A 21,839-nucleotide genomic window follows, 5' to 3' on the forward strand; every position below is an offset into this window, starting at 1 on the left:
AACTTTATAGAGCATTCATCTGCCCGCTTGCTAAATGGATCAAAACATCAAAATTTGCAAAGGATACGGTCATATCTTAGTTTATCAATGTGCTGGGACCCTGCTAGATCGCCCACTGCGAGGGTTTTGATAGGTGAATTCCAGCTAGGCTATGTTGTTGCTTTTATTAATTTGTGACTAGCATCCGCCCTACATCTAGCACGTTCGGAATTGCCGAAGGCACTACCAACACAGCCTTCCAGATTGCAAGAATGGATCAGCTGGGCGAGGGATTTTCGAACGTTGATTTTTTGTGATTGGTGCGTACAAATCTTCGACATAAAGAGCTAAAATTGACGTGCTTTCAGTTGGTCATCTGTTATCCTGAAAAACTGTGTTGACGTCACCGAGGAGGAACAGGATATTGTAAGCAGATTATTCCATTCCAGCATTCACAACGGATATTTACTTATAATTTACTTATGTAGATTGAGATTCTAGCTACCATAGAACCTCAAGCAAATGGTGAAGGCGTCGTTGGATACAATTCAATACATGCGCAGCTGACCAAGATTGCCTTACTGAGCGCCCGGACATACTCTGATGTCAATTTCAATTTGCTTTCGTGGCCGGATGTGGAAAACCTTTCAGATACTTTAGATACGTGGCGTCAGGATCTTCCAAGCAATCTTCGCCTAGTATCTGTATTATTCCAGAACAGTGGAATAACTTTGACTGACACACGAAATATTATGGTGATACACGTCTTATATATTGGATCTCGATTGATTGCATACCAACGCAAGCTACAAGAATTAGGGGTCGGTGGGGCTTTGCGCATTCCCGAAAATGCCCTAAATACATATGTTGGGTTTTCTAGGCAGATTTCACGCATTATCTCTTTTACGTTCCAAGATGGTCATTTCGTGAGATGTTGGCTCGTGATGTGGGTTAAAGCACCTATACTTGAATAATACTCACTAATAATTTCCCAAGTCATGCCAGTTATTTATCTGCAATTATGTTACTATTGGGTATATGCCAGAATATACTTCAGCGAACAAACATTGAGGCCCTTTCGAGTGACCTGCTTGCTGTTCAAGAGAACTGTAAAATGCTGGTTAGCGTAAGTGAATCTTCAGCCTCGGGTTTATCATTTCTTCAGCTTCTTGAGCCTTTATATCTTCAAACTAAAGAGGTTGTAGAAGTTGTCTCTGGAATGACTGGTATGCAAGGAGGTGATCCAATGCGTATCAACTCAATAATCTATGGCTCCCCTTCATTTGATTCTTTAGTGCTTGTGGTTCTTATGGGTGAACTTATTGACGCACTCAATATCCATTCTATCACAGGACTTGAATAACCACCAAATAATTCCTGACGAAAGGAATGTCATCACTACGCTTCCTCTTCAATTAATAGCGCATCTCGCTCAACCGTGCTAGTTCTAAATTCAAAAGGGAGTGCATTTCTGCTGAGTGATGAAATTGTGAGAAGTCTTAAACCTGAGCAGACTTTGGAGATTGAATTTAGATCACTCATCCGACACTCGAATATAATTGAGGTACTAGATAGCCTCTAGATGAAAATAAGAATTTGAAATGATGGATTCGTTTTTGGCAATTCTACAAGGAAGATGAGTTTTGACTCAATTCCATCATTTCAAGGTACGTAGAGCTCTCACTTAGCTCTAGGGATTGAATAGTGACATTCACGTAAGCCATCAAGGTAACATTATTTGACGCATTGTCAGTGGTGATTGTGAGTACTCGATCTGTAAGCTCATTCTGTTGGAGGAGTTTGATTAGCACCTCACTAAGATCCATAGTGGAGTGGTTACCCGAGAGATGCTCAAAGCCAAGAAGGAGCTCTTGGTACTCCCAGTCATGGTCAATAAAGTAGCCAGTAACCGCAAGCTTTGGCCTTATCATATGTGCTCCTAGCACCTATTTCGCAGTGGCTGTCATACCGAACTCGAGCCGATATCCGCTCGTGGTGATTTTTTGTGACGCGAGCACGACGCTATGCCTTAAGATATTCCAGGGCGACCTGAAAGCGTGTTCCAAAGCTTCATATCTCTCCGAAAGATCACGTAGAGTGATATTTCAAGTCCCGTTCTCGGAATTATCCTCCTAAACTGGCAAGCTAAGGCTGACGAAGGGCTCCAGGACACTGTATCGGTGCCAGCTGCTGAGGCAATGCGTGGTGTTGTGTGGGAGGAGAATAGTCTCGGAGCCGTCGAGGGATTGAGATGGGAAGTAGGCTGGTCGATGAGTCTGCATACCAAATTATCTACACGATGTTGAATCTGTCGAATATTCATCATCGTTGAGAACAAGTTGAATGAGGCCGCAGAATTCATTTTGACTGGTAGAAACTCATGATTATGAGAGTTGACTCGACGCCTTGTTGGTGTTTCGACTGGTGGTACCTGCGTCACGAACGTTGAACCGACGTTGAAATCCTGGAATAAGACATCAGAATAGTTTTTTCATCGAGATGAAAACTGCGGTGCCAACCGAACTAGCATATAATCAATCGTGAAACGGTTCAACAGGCCACGATATGAGGGCCCTCGATCACAGCTGCGCGAGCGACAAGGCGGCCGCAGCACTATAAATATGTCCCCCAGACCCCAGCACAACAGTCTCTTTGAAAACACGTTCCATTCCGCCTAACCCTAAGACATGAGCTGTTTCTCTTCCACCTTGCCCTGCTTTTTTACTGACGCGATTGAACATATCAAGTCTGGCCTATGCCTTGTGCCAGGACGAGATGGCACCCAGTGGCACAGGTCTGTGCCGGAATATGGCCTGCACCTTGGATCTTCTTTCTGTGGTACGAAACCTGATCTCTGATACTTGTGATTGTACCGACGCTCACAACACCGCCTCTAGCTTGTCTATGCTCGATAGAGAAGTACGTTCATGGCAGGTATGTGCATCAACCCTGGCACTTGACACCATGCTGACCGGAATATTCGTTGACAACCAGGCCTGTTACTAGTGTTCCCACGAATAGAGTCGACGTCTCTCCCGTGCCTGGATTTGGCAGTCTTACTCAGTTTATGAAAATAGTGAGTGAAGCAGAATCTCCAAGTAATCTCTACTGACTATTTATGATAGATCATGCCGAAAGCGGCCCCGCACGTTGATTGAATGCTGGCATAATAAGCCCAATGCTCTCCGAGAGCTGGTTGGTAGGATCTTATCAGTGGGGCATCGTGGCTGGTAATCCCAGGCCGACGATTCTCTAGGTTTGTAGGCAATGCTTCCAGCACAAGCTTCGCGCGGTTGGTCAATGTTCCCGGTCCTTCCATCGACGCCAGCAGAACCACACACTATGGAGTCCATCCTGGCGCATTGCCATTGTGACCATAAGGTTCGATATTGGTTCCCAGTTGAGACTTTTTCTATTATGACCCAGAAAGAATTGCTAATGTTTCCTTTCCCTTGCAGGTTCAGTGTTAATATTGCGCCCGACGCGACCGACCTGGGCATGACACGCTGCATCGCGTGAAGTCACCGTATTGCCATACACCCACCTGCCTTGCTCGAAACTCAGCCTGCGGCACACGAGCCCGATGGTGCCGGCCATTGACTCTTAGTACAGTCGCGCTCCCACCGGCCAAAGAAATCTGGTTGGAACGCCGCCGCTTTGCTCGACCTATTCAATAGGCCTCGATTGAGGAGAGCTCGGCCCTCCGGCTGCCCAGAAGGTAGTGTCAGGATGAGGAATTAATGTACTGGCTAGTACTGAACATGTCCAATAGGATCAGATGATTGATTGAAGGTTTTATGAGAGCGGTTCAACGCCCTCGAGAGTCTGTATCATGCCGATGCGGTGTGTTACGACACCATAACTCCGAGTCTATTCCGAATACCATACGATTACTAGGGGAATTGAGCGGATGATGAACATCCTATCCCAAAAGGTATTAGTGGTATTTAACCATTCCTTCAGTTCGACAGGTAGTACTACCGAAGGTGTGTTTGCGCCTCCTGGCCTTGCCTTTTCAACTCGATGTTAATAACTACCATACGAACAGCCACCATCCTCCTCATGTCTCCCGACCCTTTGCCGTCCCTACGTCCATTGAAACCCTTTTTGATCGACCGGATCCGCTTCCGTGCTGGACCGAGTGAGCTGCCGTCCGCTTCATGTCTTACTCTAAAGACCTGGTATCGAACTGCAAGTAACAGTCAGTTAAGTGGATAGAAAGCTATACCCGTTGGATACTGGACTAAATTGAATACCAGTGAACGTAGGCCGGGCTACATAGATGGATTAATTCCAGTATACAGACGGAGAACGTGAGTCTTTAATTCTTTGGATTCTCGTTCATTCACCAGCTAATCGCCAACAAAAGATCTTTCGCTGCATTCCTGAAAGGGGCGCTATAGTCGATTGGGTCGTGAGTTTCGCGACCTGCAAACCAAACTAGACACTACACCAACGCCGCCACCTTCCCATATTGAAGGAAGCCTGTGTTCTATTGCAGCAAACGATGGTCCAGCACAAGCTGGAGGTACCAGGGTAGCACGCAATGCATTCTGACAGGACGTGTCTGCAGTGGATAGCATTCTATGGCGGTTTTCGCTTTCCTGAAACACCGCTCTTGACATGTCGAACTACCATGGGCTTTCCGAGAGCATGCTTCATCAGCCGGTGGGGGGGTATGTCCTCATCAAGCCATCATTCACCCTAGGGAGACCGCGCGTGTGGCCTGCCATGCGCCAAGAGGACAACATGTCGCAATCCTGGGATAGCACTACTGCTCGAGCGAGCGCGCCGGGATGCCCTACGAAACCCGAGCCCGATATGCGTAGAGATCACAGCAAGATGAGAGAGGGTCGTATTGATGCACAACCTTATGGGTGTCGGTCGGTGAGCTGCGTTTCATTCCCCTCCAGTGGCCATTAAGTATGAGGCTGATGAGCCTTGTTCCACCCCAGAAGCGCAAAAGTTTCTTGCACGGCATGCTGACCACTTAAAGTGTGCAAGGAATAAAGGGCGTGCACGCCAAGGTACAACCCACGCCGATTCCTGAAACATCAGTGCCCAGGCTTAAACTCCCCATTCACCAGTAGGCTACGACCTGCACCCGCCGTATTGCCGAACAGTTGCAAATGATATATGGCGGCCTCCGAGTAAATAATCAATCTGTTGAAAGCAACCCATGCAGTTGAGCACAACGGCTGTTAAATTTGACGGAGCTCTCTGAATAGGGCGATGGGGCTGTACTCGATCGCATCTGATCAGGCGATAGCTGCATGGATCTGAACCCTCAATTTCACCCACTGATGGGGCCACCTTCATGCCTGCCACTTCAGTGAAGAGTGTGTCAGTGGAGATGCACTTGGTCAGCTGGACACAGCAAACATGCCGTCTGTAGAGAGCTGTACAAAGCTGCTCTCTGGTAAAATCACACTGTGGTACCAATGGATTACCCCGATAAATGAAGTCCTTCCAAATAGCCATTCGATGGCATCTCTGGCTGATTTGTCCCAGTGATGGCCAAACTTTTCAAGGCGATGCTTAACCCTAGTTGTGCATGAGAGAGTTGATTTCCCGTCTGGAAAAATGAGAGCCTCTTGAATAGAGTCGCGCTCCCGCCATGCTCTATTTGAAAGGCTCTCATTCCCTATTTCACAAGCAAAAGCATATGTGCTAGGCAGCGTCGCCGCGGGATTTCAACATACAACCATGGGAGCCATTTGAATAACCTCACACACTTGGCAGATGCCAGGCTTCCGACACCGATTACAGCGCGCATTATCGTTGTTATCTTCGGAGTCCGAGTACAGCCGACGCCCATCCAGGTCTCCTCTATCTGGTGACACCACCGAGGATCAGTCGTTGACCCACCCAATGACAGTGGGAAAGGAGTTCTACCAATGCGGCAATGCAGAGGATATGGGTCACAGCTCGACCTGCCCGGGAACAGCAACATGTTTGCTCTCAAAAACGTCGCAGAGTTAGTACTAGTGCCCCCGCACCGGATGCAAGATTTGCACTGACCGTATTTACACTTCAAGAAAGTCAGTTTTACATTGTCCCTACAAAGAAAGGACGAAGAGCTGATCGCAGCCCAGGTCCCTAGAGAGTTCATTGACGAATCAAAGCAAGTGGATCAAAGATGTTCGCAGTGATCTTGCAGATCTTTTGGCCGACTGGCGGTTATTGAAACGCAAGTAGAGAAAAGAATCAAATGTGAACCAAATCATGCGTCAGATGAACCGGAGCAGAAGGCTGGGCAGACCCGACGTTCGGTGAAGACGACCTAACGATGTTGGATAGGGGTCCTGAAGATATTGTCGTGCGATTATTCGATGAGGCGGCATTGTAGTAATCTCTTTTTGGTTGAAGCATTTCTATCGCGTTTCTTATTGTGATCAATCGATAGTATGTTAAAATTGCCATAATCAGCACACCTTCTAGAGGCGGCAAAAGGCGATTCAACGCCTACAGTGCAGACAATGGAATTGTGTAATCACGTGGGGGTACGTAAAGAGTTTCTTGGTGAATCAAAGCGAATAGAAGGAAGATACAGAGATTTACTGTAGACGCATTCGCCAGCACCGTGGTCTACCCAATTGGCCATATTATCATACCTAGGAGCGAAAAAGGTTCAATCCGGTTCTGAATTTATCCCGATCTAAAAGTCCAGGACCTCATTATTCTTTTCGATCTTGAACGACAGCCATGCCGATGCCGCATTCTTCAAATTGGGCAAGGGTCGAAGGAATTACTTTTGAATTCAACATACAGGGAATTTGATATTGAAGAAACACTTGTAACGCGAAGAAACACTTGTAACGCGAAGAAACACTTGTAACGCGAAGAACACAACCGATTTGGGGAGCCTGAGCTCTTCTCACGATTAATCGGATCTTATTGATGGATAATTGGTTTACGAGTAGAAGTCGTGCTTATCTGAGAAACACCCATAAACTGAACAAGTACGGAAGCTTTCATTCTGCTTGACCTCTCAAGCTTGAGTGACAGCTTCGCCTCAACCAACCAAGATCTTCCACTCATCTGTTATAACATGGAGAGGACGCCACCACTCTCCGATCTCTATTATAGTGAATCGAATATGCAGCTCTTAATCCTTCCATGCCATCAGACCGCTCTCAAGGACATCTCATCTCCGAGAAAAGAAATATCACCTTATATATGAGAAGCTCCCTCTGGGCGGATTTGAGGTGTTATGGGAGGAACAACCAGATAAAAACGATCCAGGAGCCATCCATCAAAAAGCAATCTGTGTATTATTCGTAACTGATTGGGCGGACTGTGTTTGGCACGGGCATACGGATTCTTGAATGCCTATTTGTGATGATAAAAGTGCCTCTAACCCATTACTTCCCAGAAGGGAGGGGGTTGAGTGGGATACATACGTCAATAAGGAGTCTGAAGAGACGAGGAAAATAATTTTGGTATGTGGAGAAAGAGCGCTCAAGGCGTATAATATTTGAGGTACTGCAGTATCTGTAGCAGAATTAGATGTTAGTATGTTTAATCGTGAGCCTAGTTCTGGAGACCTAGGCCTCACCTTCTACAAAATAGTATAGTGGCTGACACACTGGACTTCCAAGATTCGCTTCAATGGAAAGCGACCCCGGGCTAGAAAACGCATCTTGCATCACATCAACTTCGTAACTTCTTTCTATTGGTAATTGTGCTCCTGGTGATATGCTCAGTTCCGAGGGCGCCGAATATATTGTCTCATTCACGAAGCCTCTCCCGTCAGCAGTACAAGGTGTCTGATCAGCAAGCCATCCCGGCGATTGTGCGAAATTCAAATCACCAACCCATGAAGGCGTTGATATTAGGTTATAAGAAGACATGAATGGCACGGATTCTTCCATGGTCGTGGGCGATGGGTCATAGGAGTTGACGTTAGGTTCATTATACTGATAGGATGCATGGCGAGGTGATATGGGAGCGGAAGGTGTAAATGGCTGATCCCAGCCATTTAGAGCGGCTGCTTTTCGAAGCTCACTTGCGAGTATACGCTCTCGGAGCGTGGCGATTCGATCTTTTATCCTGCGGCCTGATTCAATAGATGTCAGCTTTGCTCTCCTATGGAAGCATCTAGATCGGAACACCAACGGTGGTTCCTTTGTGATATCCTGTTTTGGAGTCGACGTCTCTCTAAGGGGTCCTGTCCTTTGCTTGGAGCCTCGTCGCTGCGGGGAGACTCTGATGGTTTGTCGACTCTCATTGCTTGTTTCTTTCGTAGAAATCGTGGGTATGTTGCGCCTTCGTGTTCGGAAAGTGAGATAGGCTTTTTAGCTGGATATCCTCAGGTATCAGAAACATGCATCAGGAGATCAGAACTAAACATATAGGGTCATTATCCCTGTCTTTGTATAGGCTAGGAATCCGTGCACTTCCAATAGAGAGATGCAGAGGAAAAACAAAGATTGCTGCCTCGAGTCAATTGTGCCGTGACATGCACCTTCACGACGGATCCACGGAGAGCCAGTAGCTTGGTCACGAAACCAGTGGCAAAAACTCGAAATAAAGGCTCACATCAGCGTGATGCCCGGGGTCCATACACAATGCACTTCTCAGATGACTCACCTTGATGAGTGGAGAGGATTTTCGTCTCAATGATGGCGGATTCTCATTTCCTGCGTAACGGTGCTGAGTCTGTTTCACGAGGATATCCACATCTCAAGGTTAGTCCTGGGATCATACAGTCACTGGACACGTAGCCTGTCCTGGATTGAAGGGCTACTGGCGGTCTGGGATATGGCGTAGCACATGAGGTTAGAATCTCGAAGGCAGCGTGGGAATTTCATACGCTGTCTCCTCTTGCTGGAGCCACTTAGGCTTACTGGCTGTCATGCTGTATCGAGGCAAACATGTAAGCAAAGTACTCATTGGAAATCTCAACTTGGCTCTATATTGCTATTAGACTGGAAATGTGGCTGATCAGCGTTCATTTGTGTGAGTCTCCTGAGGGTTTCCGAGTCTCAGGGCATCATCGGCTAGCCTAGAAAGATTTGGGGTGTCATGTGTTCAAGTTGAACAAAGGAAAGTTGATGGATATCAATTTCTATGGTCTCGATGAGCATTTATACCCAAATTCTCCAAAAATAGTCGCTCTTGCAATTTTTGTTCATCCTGCGTGGATATGTGAACCAAAGTCAAATCCCCCCTCCCAGTTGAAGCATATCTACCGTATTCAGTCGCCGGTATATCCAAGCCAGGAGCAGCTGCCCAGCCTCTCTGAGAATCCTCAGCAAAATTACGTTAGCGAGCTTTTCTCGGTTTGATGGAAAATTGTCTACAGGCTTGGCCGTACCAACCGCCCATTGAACCGTTACGTCCGAATTTGTTCCAAATGGCAACTGTTCATTGTCTGAAGATTATTTGAAGATTGTCGCCTCACACCTAGATTCCACACGGTCTGTTCGATGTTTGGAACTACACGGGCCATTAACAGGATATAGCGTCATCGAGCCTTCTCCAGGGCCCGTAGAATTCAAAGAAGAGAACATAGAGAGGAAACGAAAATCACTAGTATGTACATTTAAAATTCCAGAGGAAATTCCCAATGATTTGTGTTCTAGGGCAGGTTTATTACAGCAGATCCTGAAGCACCTGGGCTAAACCCCGATGAGAAACTAGATGAACATTTCACCACTCAACCGCACCCATTTCGAATGCTTGATTGAACAGCCAGATTAGCATGAGGCGGATGAGACAGGAATGACAGGACTAAATTCAAACTCTAAAGTGCCGAAAGGGCTATGGATATCTAAACTGTCCTAAGGGAGATTTCAGCGTAGTAGCAAATTTTCATCGGTCCGAATTTGCGTAAGCGCACCCATCCTTGGGTACTGTACTAAATCTGCACTGTCCTATTGTAAAGGCCCGACCTCTACACCATTGGCTATTCTTGTATACTGGGAGCACATGCAGCGTGAATTCTCACGCCTGGAAGTGGCTCTCTCTTCTTAAAATCTCATGTGGGCTCCTCTTGAACGTTCAGGCCATTTCCCTAGTTGTGCTAGCTCAACCTTGAAAGAGAGAACGACTTAAATGGACAGGATACCATCCTATTTGGGATAGGTCTGCGTTTTGATGCTTGATCTAGAAACCATATCGGAGCCAGAAGCTCGGGTTACTTTAATTTGTATGCCTCGTCTATTTCTACAGCTAATGTTCAAATTGGAACAAGGTAACTCGATGTATGAGACTTTTTTATTTACCCTCCCTGCTGTTGATTCTACCGTTTCTAAAAGGATTCTCAATGTGCTTTAACATAGAATGAGCGATATTGTCACTCGCTCTTCCTGTGGGACTTCTTAAGTTGTAATCTCATACATAGGAAAACCGATGTAAATAACTATATCCGACAGATGCCTTGAACATTTAATTTAACACATTTGAGCACGATTTTGCGATCAACATTCATTGAGTCTTCATACCAAATCATGGGAATAAGCATTGAAATTTTTGAAAATTCCACTTATAATGTAGTTTTCCGATTCTGTTGTGTTGTTTGTAATTGCAATATTTCGTCCCTGAGGCCGATTACCAGATTTCTGGACTCGTCGATTAAGGCCGGACTGAAATTTCCATAATTGCTCAGACGTCGTTGAGCTACCGTCAGATAAATAACTCACTACAGAAGAAGTACACAGTGTATTTCCGGGTGGAAAAACTCACAATAAGGGCCGGCGGAGGTGCAGCCGTTGGTGTTGTCACCAAATGTATGGATATGGAGGCCACGCTCGGCATTGGGCTGGTTACCAGTGATATTGTAAGAGATCTTGGTAGGTGCCAATTCAGGCTCCTGCTCGAAAATGATGGTGCCGCCGATATATACATCCCCACGAAGAACGCAGACTACTATACGTAAGCTAACATATTATTTGATATTGTCGATGTGGGTGTTACTAGTATAAGCTACATAGCGTCTAGGGAGAAAGGGAGCCTAAGTACAAGATTCGGTAACCAGACATACTTGTTTCGAGAAGCAGGAAAGGGAGTAGGAGTTGTGTTGATTTCTCGTACGTAAAGAGTAGATAGCAGATGGAAGGCCAAAGGGAATGGCGAGTATTATATTTAACCACCAAAAACCAAGCTCTTCGCCACTTTTTTCACCTCTTCCAACAGGCGCTCTTTTTAGTAAATTCCACTTTATGATTGGCATAAGGCGCACAAATAACTACACACCGCTAGTAATCATCGTAAAGCCAGGCCTTTACATACCTCCACTTTGCCGTTCTGCGGGCAGCGACCTGATTCGCCTGTATTTGTGCTTTTCAGCCCCCCCCCACCACATCCTTTTAACTATTTATAGGCGTGCTACGGCTTAATAAGCGGTGTAGATGCACTTGAAGGCCCCAATAGCTAAACTTAATACATTGGACCACACTCCGAATAGATAGATTATAGCATCCTCGTAAAGGTGCACACAAATAATCATCTCACAAATATAAAGAAACCTTATCGCTTATAGGATATATACCTTATGATCTCCTATTACGGACCCCTGCAACATATCAGGGGTATACATAAGGCATACACGCAAAGCGGAGGACACGGACCCACATAGCGCATCTGGGTTCCACTGAACGCAAGGAAGCTATCTTTCTCTTGCTTCCTCGCACTAGATCTTATATCTAGAGTCGACTATAGCTTTCTTTAATAATGATTATTTCATCCGAAAAACACGCTCCTCATCAACAGATACGTAAGACCCTCATAGGGTATTACTGATGGGCTATCCAGTTACAGTAGATATAATAATAGGCTCAGGCTCCCAGGAGCTCATAGCCACATTTAGACCAATCATTTCTACTGAGGCTTTGTGGCACTTGTGGGTCATTCATGGCACCGATTGGCTAATTATTTCTCTGCTCTCTTAGTGGTATCCAATGATCGTATCAATATTTACGACACATAGGCTCCTGGGAACCAAGGCCATATATTAACCAATCATTTCAAAGAAGACTTATAAGCATATAGGCTGCTAATAGCACTACCTGGCTCATTTATCCTTGCAGTAGTGACCACTTTCCCACGTCCACTTAGCTCCCAGGAGATCGATAGGTATTGCTATGTACACAGAAGAGGTCGAAAGCAGAAATGATTGTTCTGCGAAAACGTCATCGATCTAGTGACTCACTGACTATACAATTAGCTCTTTCGTGAGATGTGGGCTGTACGAATCAGTACCACACTGTACCACAGCTTTTGTCAGCTTGATATTACGTAGGCATAATATATTTCTCCGATATACGAGTTAGGCAATAAATAATCCTGCGGTTTGGCTGGTATGGAGCTCGGTCGCATTATAACATAGTATTTGCCTGTCTTTGATAAGGTATTCGTTGCGTAGAGTAATGGGCTCATCACTGGTGAGTGAAATGAAATGACATAACCTCGTCGCCTCAACCGTCGCATTAAAGGCGGACTCACGGTGGTAAATAGTGATAACCGTCGTCGGTTCTTTTCTGCGGCATCCTCATGACTGTTGAAACAATGCCACAGCCAGAAAATATTTTTCAAGTTCTTGATCACCAGGAACAAAATACAATATATCTAAGAGCTCCTTTAAATCAATAATGAAATATTAAGCCAGTTATCATTGAAGAGTAGTTTTTGTTTAAGCCCTCACAATTCATAATAATAATCTCATTGACGCAGGATAAATACCTGGTTAAATTGCTATAAATACCCGTCCCATCACCAGCAGAACTATCGTTCGCAAGCATTCCTTTATCACTCTAGGTAAAAGAATATCGATCAATTCTCATTTCCGTAGCTACTATTTGGTACGTTGGCTTCAAAACCGTACAACAAAATTGACTGACTTGTTGCATCGCACTAGCCTGGTTTTCTCGACACAAGAGGTCTTCAAACAGCAAGTAAGTGTAGCTGCCCAGTCATTTGGAATCATACTAACATAGAAAATGCTCGGTATCAGCCCTACCTCCGCTATTTCTCTGAAAAGCCATTAAACGAATTTTCAGGATCTAGATCTGGAATGGTCCAAGCTACGAGTATAGTAAGTTACAAGTTGCCTTCATAGGCTATCGGCTAATGATTGAAGATAATTAGGTGCCATCTTTTATACAGTCCCCTGCAGTGGACAGCAATAACTGACAACGTAGGTTCAAAGACTACAGCAACTTTTAAGGCAGATATAATATACTGACAACCCTCTATATAGGATAGCGAACTTTCTATCGCGAGTCACTCAATGTCTTGTAAGTCACACTAGTGCTTTGCCCCTACCCATTCTCAACACCCGGTACTGCATTTCAATCTTCGTACGAATGCTATCCGTTCGTAGCTGTCTGTTCCTCAGAAAATATCGCTTATGATTCCTTTTCGTTATAGGGCAAGCTTCAATTTTACACTCAACCTGACCGAGCTATATCCCCCCTCATCCTCGAAACTAACCCAGCTGCAACAACCTAGTGGGCCAAGCCACTGAATATTACTACACTTGTGCCTTTATTGTCTCTGAAGACGTGGTTGACACAGCCACTTCACCTAGCATATTAGCGGGCTAAGGCAGAAAGCCTTGATGCCCTCTGCTTAGCCATACCGTAAAATTCCAGAGTGTTTTCATTTCGTCTCTTCAGCATTGCCCTGTCCGAACAAAGGTTGACCGTCAATACATTAGTTTTTGGCAATATTTCGACGGCTATAAATATCCTGCCCACATCCAATCCGAAGGCTTATCGGTAGCCATAAACCAGCCTCACTGTTAATCGAGCGAGTCATCAGAGCATCTGCGACAACGAGAAGAGGCCGAGACCTGACGGTCGCGGAAAAAAAACAACTAATTCCCCGTTGAGCATCAATCAGCAGACTGAATCGAACTATTAGCAATAGTCTCAAGGTCAATTATTTCAACCGCTGATTACAGCTGAGCAAGCGCTAGGACAGCCCATGCTTAGATTCACCATAGATTCCTCGCCGCAAGAGCAGCCATTTTGAGGCCAGGTCGAAGTTTGTCGCAAACAAAATACCACGAAACTCTCGTCCAGTGTTACTTTACCCTTACATAGTTGAAGATCTGCCCAGAATCGTACATTGGCAGGTACAGCTACATCCATTCCCTGTGAAACAATATAATCCCAGGCCCTCCACGTATGGTCGAGATAAGCCCGCTACCTCATCCCTGGTTTTCTATACTAATGCCAGGCTGCATCACGGCAAGTTTATACCACCCTCAGTCAACAGAAATTATATTAACATAGAGTTTAGTAAAACCCAGTCCTAATCCAGCCGTTCGGGTGAGTCCGATCGAGAAAGTACATTATAGCCGGCCGGGGACCTCGTCTAGGCCACGAACAAGGTAAGTTGCGAGCGACCATATTGCACCAGCTACTGATAGTTGGTACTAGATTGAATATATACAGCGACAAAGTGCCTTGCCTGTGTTCTAATGCAGACGGTCATTTAAAGCTGCCACCATGGCTTATTTACGACTGATCCTAGTAAGTACAGTACATTCTCATAGATCGAATATTTCAGAAGTCGACTAACTAAAGTCAGGTCACTAGAACCTGATACTATGCTCAATACAACCGCAAGTCGACCAAATACATCCTTAATATCACCACTGAGGGGCACGGACTCGCCGGCAGAAGTAGCCTCGCCAGGCCGGCCAGTTAATTGCCTAGACGGTCACAAAGGCCCAATTCTTATTTGAAAGATACAGGTCGGTTTATAATATATGGTAAAGAAGACAAACTCATTGACATCGAACGTAGCCACTAATATTAATCTCAGTGTAGGCGTAGCACGTGTGTTTTACACAACACACAAGTGCACCCAGCCCTTTACCCCTCGTACCGTAGCATACATCTAGTACAGCAGGTCCTCGATAGCCATCAATTTCACTACCGCCGGTTACTAACTCTGGCAGGAACGTCAATCGAGTTCGCAAATATGGTTTAGCCATTCTCAATTGCAAAGGGTAAAAATTAATCCGCAGAGCGAAAACTCGGGAAATAATCCGGGAAACACAAAGCGGACTCTGAGTTCGCGCGGACAAAGGCAGGCTCCCTCAAATAATGTACCCTGCGTAAGTCGAACCTATGCAAATAAGAATAGGGCTGTTGCGAATATTCGAAACCACCGATATTATCGGATATCCACGGACATCCTCAGCTATCCTCAGGTGTTGATTTTCAGAGAAACGAAATCACCAAGTCCGCAAAATCCGCAAAATCCGAACTTCCGACTAGGGCTTCTTCATATTTTTATAAGAAAATATAGTGTAAAAAGTTGATATATTATACAGATCATCAATATATCCACTTCAAACTTGATCAAGAAGAGTAGCGACAGATTGAATATCTACTTCTTCTCACAAAGCCTTTCTTTGACTTCACCACTATGCTATCAAAGACTAGGGATGTTACTGCACATAACATCTATAGTATTTATAACAAGCTTTTCTCTTATCTTGATGAAGTTGAGAGCAAGTTAAAGAATAAAGGAGTTATCTGGAAGAAGGACATGCTCCAGGCTCTCCGGACTGCAAAAAGGAAGCTCTCAAAGTATTATACTACTACTGATTATAAACCATATAGGGATATCTATGCACTTGCAATGATCCTTTGCCCATCAAAAAAACTTCGATATTTTACATCAACAGACTGGCAAGGTAAAATTGACTATATCATGGAGTTCCCAAGCAAGAGTTTCATCGATACAAAGAGATACTTCGACATAATTCAGATACTGCAGTCTTGCAAGATACCACTAGAGAGAACCCAGATGATGATTCTTGTAATCTAGATGCCGCTTGTACTTCTCAGAACCAACCACAGAATAAGCTCTCAAAGCCTAAAAATGATGAGATTGCAAGGTATCTTGCCCGAGGTATTGAGAGACAGAAGCCCCGAGCATTCTGGAAAGAGCATAAGCATGAGTTTCCCATTCTTACAAGGATAGCACGGGATATTCTCTCAATCCTAGCTAGTGGTGCAGGCGTTGAGCGATTATTCAATTACGCTCGCGATATCTGCTACTATCGCCGTGGCCAATTGAAACCAAGTATAATCCGAGAACTAATGCTTCATCAGTTCACCACCAACTTTAAGATTGAGCAGAAAGAGATAGAGGTTATCAAGGAGCATCTTTCTGTTGGAGAAGCTGCATTGTTGGATCAAGCTCAGAAACCAATACCCCAGCTTGAAACTCTTGAACCAATTAGTGACAATAAAGAGGAAGATCAAGAGCCTGGAATCGAGGATATGCCACAGATAGAAAGCTGCGATGATGATTCAGACGGTGGGAAGACTGATCAGAGTAATCAACTACAGTGTAAACGATCAAGGAAACAATTATCTGAGGCAGTTGATGACGACGACGATGGCCTTCCAGAAATACCAATATATAAGGGCACACAAGGACGGTCAGGGCGGATTCGGAAGCAACCAAGGTTACCTGATGGATTTCAGATTGATTTAAGATAGTCAATGTAGAAGGTAGAATGGAAATAATAAAACTATGTCTAAAAATTGAAAACTTCAATAATGAAATATTACTTTGTGGTTACTTAAAAAATACAAAGGAATCCGCATAAATAATGTACGCTCAAAAAAGTCACGAGGCTGGGCATATTTGGCCTGTTTCATATCCGCTGGATATCCTCAAATATCCAGAGAATATTGGGTGGAATATCATATCCACAAATTTGAGGATTGAGGATATTAGTTGACATACCATATCCGCAATTTGCGGAGAGGATTTGTGGATATCCATGGATATTGAGGATGTTACCGCAGTCTAATCACAGGAGCCCTTGTCATCATGAGGTTTCCGATTGACTATACCCTGCAAATCCTTTCCTGCAAATCCCATTAGTGACATTCGTAGATGGCCCACAGGTAGACCACAGGCTATATTCGAAAACAGGGATCATCCACCTCTTGTACTACAAAATAATCGGCTTGACCACTACTCGCTGAGAAACTCTTTCATAGCCCACTGCCAAGATATTAGCGCAGATCATTTATTTAGACCTCACGAAGATAAGGGCCCGCGGTAAAATGTTCTGTATCTAATACCATCACAATCATTCACCGCCCTATATTCAAAGCAGGTGAAGCGATTTACCGAAAGGGATACAATACCATACACAGAGCGTTGAACAACAGCCCTCAACTTACTGATGCCCCTTCCATTGATAATCTTCGCTAATGCCTTGGTATTGGGGCGGGACAAGAGGTTATAAGTGTGTACTTGTCAAGGTGAGTTCGAGAATGCCTATATATATACGACTTGAAATACTACTCTTGTCCCGACCAAGGGAGATTTGCAGTATAGAATGTTTGCGAGTAGCGTTGATGCCCATAAGATATCAATTTGGTTGGAGGGGACATCTGAAAAACACGCGATCCTAAGTCATCTGCTTGCTTGCCTGCTTAACAAGATATAGGACGCCCCTAAGGCAATATTTGAGTGGATATATTTGATCATAAGACGGAAAAAAAAGAGATCAATTTTGAAAATAAGCACTTTAGCGCTCCCGCCTTGATGGTTGTGTCACACGAAACCTTTTAATGGGAAGACATCCCCGCCTAGCATGCTAATCCTCGTGTGTGGCTGCGTATTGCTGGAGGCTACAGAAAATATGACCCTAAAACTGTAAGACACAGCTAGCGAACCAACAATAACCAAGTAGTTTAACAGTGATGTCGGAAAAGTGACGTCATTGTACCAACACACATATGACATCTGCGAATATTCAGTCCTGAGGAGATAGCGCATTAATAGATTAGTTTGCTGGAGGTAAACGTCATTTACTTAACACGAAAATAAGTATAATACTTCTTTATATTGCTAGTATCCTTATAAATCTCACAATATAGATAAACAGCAACCTTATATAATATAATCCTGATTGGTTATAGCACAACATACTTGCTGTTAGATCTGGCGACCCTAAAGCTTCAGAACGCGCAGCAGGTGGAATACAATAGTGTTGCATCGTAGGGTAGAAATCAAGTAACAAAATAAAGAACTCATTCAGTTTTCGGTGTTATGAGACATAACAGCAATATAGATAATAATACAATTCCTCCAATATTTACACACACACACACACAATTCATTAACGCCCGGCGGCGAAGCCGAAAGGGCAACTATCACTATTTTATCAATACATGTCCCTAGTATATGCCGTGTCTCCTTGCAGCCCATACATGGTTACTTTCTGTATATGTCATCTCAACTGTCATTATCGTGGTGGATCCTCGCGGGATAGTAATTTTGTTAGTAGGCTGGCTTGAAGGCGCTTCTTCAAGTGTTCAACATCCTATTCTCGGCAGTTGAAGCGCGTCTACCGTCTCTGGCACGAGGTGGTGGGTGGGGGTTAGTTCGGGGGGGAGGGGTTCGTTTATGTTGGTCGACATGGCTAAGTGGCGTCCAGTCGGCCCGTGGCGATTGCAAACCGTATTGAGGCTCGCACTGCTTCTAGATTCGGTGTCCAGTTCTGATCATCTGACGGCGACTTTCCGCCCAGGAAGAAGGATATATTCCCTCGGTGAGCATGGGTACATTGCAGCATTCCCGTCCGGTGTGCGGTCCACTTCCGACATCGAAAGAGGAAGTGTTCCACGGTCTCTCTTGCTTGTCCACATGCACATTGATCTGTCTCGGCGACGCTGATTCGGTAAAGATATCCGTTGAGTCTTGCCATGCCAGTCCGGAGTTGGGCCAGCACGCTTGCTTCTTTCCACGATAATTGATCATACAGCTGCCGGGTGTGTTTCCCTGGGAGTGCTGCATCTACTCGTTTGGAATGTCGCCCTATGTTCTCTGGCAAGCCTTTGCTGGTGACTGCTTGGGACCGTGCGATGTTCAGGGTGGTTGACTTCATTCTGTGGACCTGTGCTTGAGGGGTAGCATCCTCTTGTGTCGCGGCTCTGGCCTGCTCTTTCGCCAGGCTCAACAATTGGTTATGCTCGCTGGTCGGAACCCAGCGGATGTCCATTCGGTTTTCGTGTCTCCGTAGTCTTTGGGTCAACTTGTATATCTGGCAGATGTGTTCCTGGCCTGACTGCTGTCGAGGATTCCTCAGTGTGAGTCCCGCCGCTTTGTTGCTGGTGAGCAGCGTGACCCTGCACCGTTTCAGTCCCTGTAGCGTACCCAGTGCGTATGCCATTGCTGCCAATTCGCCGGAGTATGGGTTCTGCTCTGCTCTTGCGCCCAGTGTGACAGAGAAGGTCTTCAGCCTCGGCTTACGATACCGAGGTGGCTGCTTCTCGATCGCCACGCCGAATCCTACCTTCTCATTTCGTGCTGAACTGCTGACCGCAATGCGCATGACTCCGCCCGTTTCGGTCTGTGTCTCTGATGAATCCTGTCTATCGCCGTGTATACGTTCCTCCCATGGCGCTAATGTAAATGGATTGATAGTTTCCAGTGATTCCATCTCGATGCTCTTCAGCGCGTCTGCGACCTGATACAATGGCGACCGGTGGTATCTTCTGAATTTTCTGATCTGAGCTGTACTCCTGCGGAGGAGATTGGTTGCTGGTAGGGTGTGAATGTCCGTCCACATCTTCACGGCTCGTCTCCAGAACCGATGTCGTGCAGTGGCAATGTGAGCCTCGGCCTCCGCCACGCTGGTCGCAACGGTGAGGAACGTTCCTACAATCGCCTGCGCTCCGACTCGTTGAACCCGGTTGATCGGCCCGATATTCTTGTTCTTGAAAGCGTGCATCCAGACATTGGAGGCGTAGTCCACCACCGGGGCCACGGTGGCTGTGAAGAGCTGCCGCGCTGTCGCTGGGGACAGACCTCGGAGTCGTCGAAGCTCCATCGCTGCCTCTAGGCCTTTGGACGCCGCTCTCGCGACATGTTCCTTGTATTTGAGTCTTGTATCCATTATCACGCCAAGAATCTTAACATGGTCTTTAGGTTCAACGGTCTCTCCCTTAATGATGAATGGCTCCGGGTCCGATTTGTGGGCCTTGGGGGCGAAGTGTATAATGGCAGTTTTCTCTGCTTCAAAGGTCGCTCCACTTCTCTTTTCCCAGTCGAGTGCTTCATTGACGATCGCTTCAATACCATTCCGGTTGCTCTGCGCAGTCGGTCCGGTCACCCACGCGGTAAAGTCATCCACGAAGGCAATCGCTCCTCCTTGGCCGTCGATCTGTCGTTGTACGAGATCTGCGTTGAAGAAGAGGAATAGGATGGGGGACAGGGGTGATCCCTGAGGCAGCCCCGCCTGTGGGAGACTTCGGGCCTCAGATGCTTGCCCATTGACAAGTACTGATTTGTATTCCTTAGCTAAGCAAGCCTAATAATACATTGTAGAGGTGGCAGCATGTCTACCTACATAGACCCTCCACCTTACGTCTCCTTCGATCCTTTTCCGCATCCTTCGCGGGGCACAGCCGGGTCCGCAAGTCAATACCAGTTTGCACCTTAAGCCTACTTCCATAGCCGCCCTAAAGACTCTATCCTCGATGGCCATCTTCGGAATCCTATTCTCTCAGTAGACCGACACGCGCGTCCGTCCTCTCGAGCCATATAGAAAGTGTCGTATCTGCAGTCCGCCCACCCAGCCTTCCGTCGCTTCCATTATATGCTGCGCCCCGCAGATTGTCAAATCCGTTTCGCGCTACCTTGCAAGATCTCTCTGGCAAGGCCGACCGTGTCTCGCAGGAGTTCGCCCAGTTGTATCCTCTCTGTACCCAGAACAGCCAAGCAACACAGTGTTGTCCCTCCTACTAACCAAAGTACCTCGTCGTTCTCTGTGTGGGTTCAAGCATGCTGGATCCTGCCATATCGTTCGTGTTTTGTTTTTGACTTCGTCGTTTCTGTGATCTTTGACCCAGCGATATCCTCCTTTCAACAGAGCAGCCCGAGAGCACCCCAAGGGTGTCCTATCCCACGACCCTAGTGTCCACTGATTGTAGGATCGGTTTCGCAGTCGTGTGTCGGGTGGTTTTCAAATTGTTCCCTTGTCGCCTGTGCGTGGGGTCAGGGGTCCTGACCCCTGAGCTCTCGCTCTAGCAGTAGCCCTAGCCAGCGGACAGTGCTGGCTGGTGTGACTCTTCTCAGCTCTGCTAATGCCATCGGGCAAGGCATTCGCAGGTTCCCAGCCGGCACCACGGGGAGGTGAGAGTCGTCGCCGGCCTCCAATATTTACAGTGACTGTTACTAGCCGTGCTGCGCAGCTTAACAGCGTTCCGCATCTTTCATTCCCCATTGGGCATCAATGTCCTTTCTGGGGCCCTAGAGGGTAGAGTCACCTCGTTTAACGGAGCTTACGATGATCAAACCCTTTATGTAGATCACTCACCATCACACAGGATGAATATCTAATTTGAGTTACCCACCAAGTCCATCGAGGTTGGTAGCAGGCGTTCACTGCTTAGCTTCGGATCAGAATACTAAAACGTTAGATTAACGTCACACCGTAAAATGAGTTGCCTTCCAACAGAGATTATACTACTCTTATTAGAAAGTTCCGATACTCAAATGCAGATATCGCTTCTACATGTATTGCCAGGACTTATTGGGGTGTTCACACCTCGACACATGAGTATTCAAGATGAGGGTTTCAATACAATTCTACATATACTTACAGCAAGAACTGAGGAAGACCTAACAGCTACTTTACTTGCAAAAAAAGGAATCTCGCCAGACCTGAAAAATAAGGAGGATCGAACACCGCTATCGCGAGCAGCTCAGTATAGAAACGTATATATGGCAAATGCTCTAGCAGAGCGGGTCGATGTGACAGCAGACTCAACAGATCATCACAATCGAACTCCGTTGTCATGGGCAGCGGCATGTGGGCATGACGAAATCGTAAGGCTGCTAGTAAAGCGAGATAATATCAAAGTAAA

At 45.9% G+C, this 21,839-nt stretch overlaps 3 protein-coding genes across 3 annotated transcripts; 2 read left to right on the forward strand and 1 right to left on the reverse strand.

The window, feature by feature from the left end:
- Positions 1-1,604: 1,604 nt before the first annotated feature.
- Positions 1,605-1,910, reverse strand: N7533_010443 (uncharacterized protein; the record flags this gene model as incomplete). Its single annotated transcript, XM_057107093.1, has 1 exon — positions 1,605-1,910. The coding sequence occupies one exon, from the start codon at positions 1,908-1,910 to the stop codon at positions 1,605-1,607; it is 306 nt and encodes a 101-aa protein (XP_056956310.1).
- A 2,692-nt stretch (positions 1,911-4,602) lies between these two features.
- N7533_010444 (uncharacterized protein) lies at positions 4,603-4,973 on the forward strand (the record flags this gene model as incomplete). Its single annotated transcript, XM_057107094.1, has 2 exons — positions 4,603-4,866; positions 4,893-4,973. 2 exons carry the CDS (start codon positions 4,603-4,605, stop codon positions 4,971-4,973), a joined length of 345 nt encoding a protein of 114 aa, XP_056956311.1.
- Positions 4,974-15,363: 10,390 nt separating this feature from the next.
- On the forward strand, positions 15,364-16,448 carry N7533_010445 (uncharacterized protein; the record flags this gene model as incomplete). The annotated part of the gene is made up of 3 exons (XM_057107095.1): positions 15,364-15,527; positions 15,561-15,634; positions 15,709-16,448. 3 exons carry the CDS (start codon positions 15,364-15,366, stop codon positions 16,446-16,448), a joined length of 978 nt encoding a protein of 325 aa, XP_056956312.1.
- Positions 16,449-21,839: the final 5,391 nt, after the last annotated feature.

Source organism: Penicillium manginii, assembly GCF_028828005.1.
Source record: "Penicillium manginii strain IBT 31320 chromosome Unknown utg000007l:1.0-2284322.0:1.0-2285126.0, whole genome shotgun sequence".
NCBI classification, from domain to species: domain Eukaryota; kingdom Fungi; phylum Ascomycota; class Eurotiomycetes; order Eurotiales; family Aspergillaceae; genus Penicillium; species Penicillium manginii.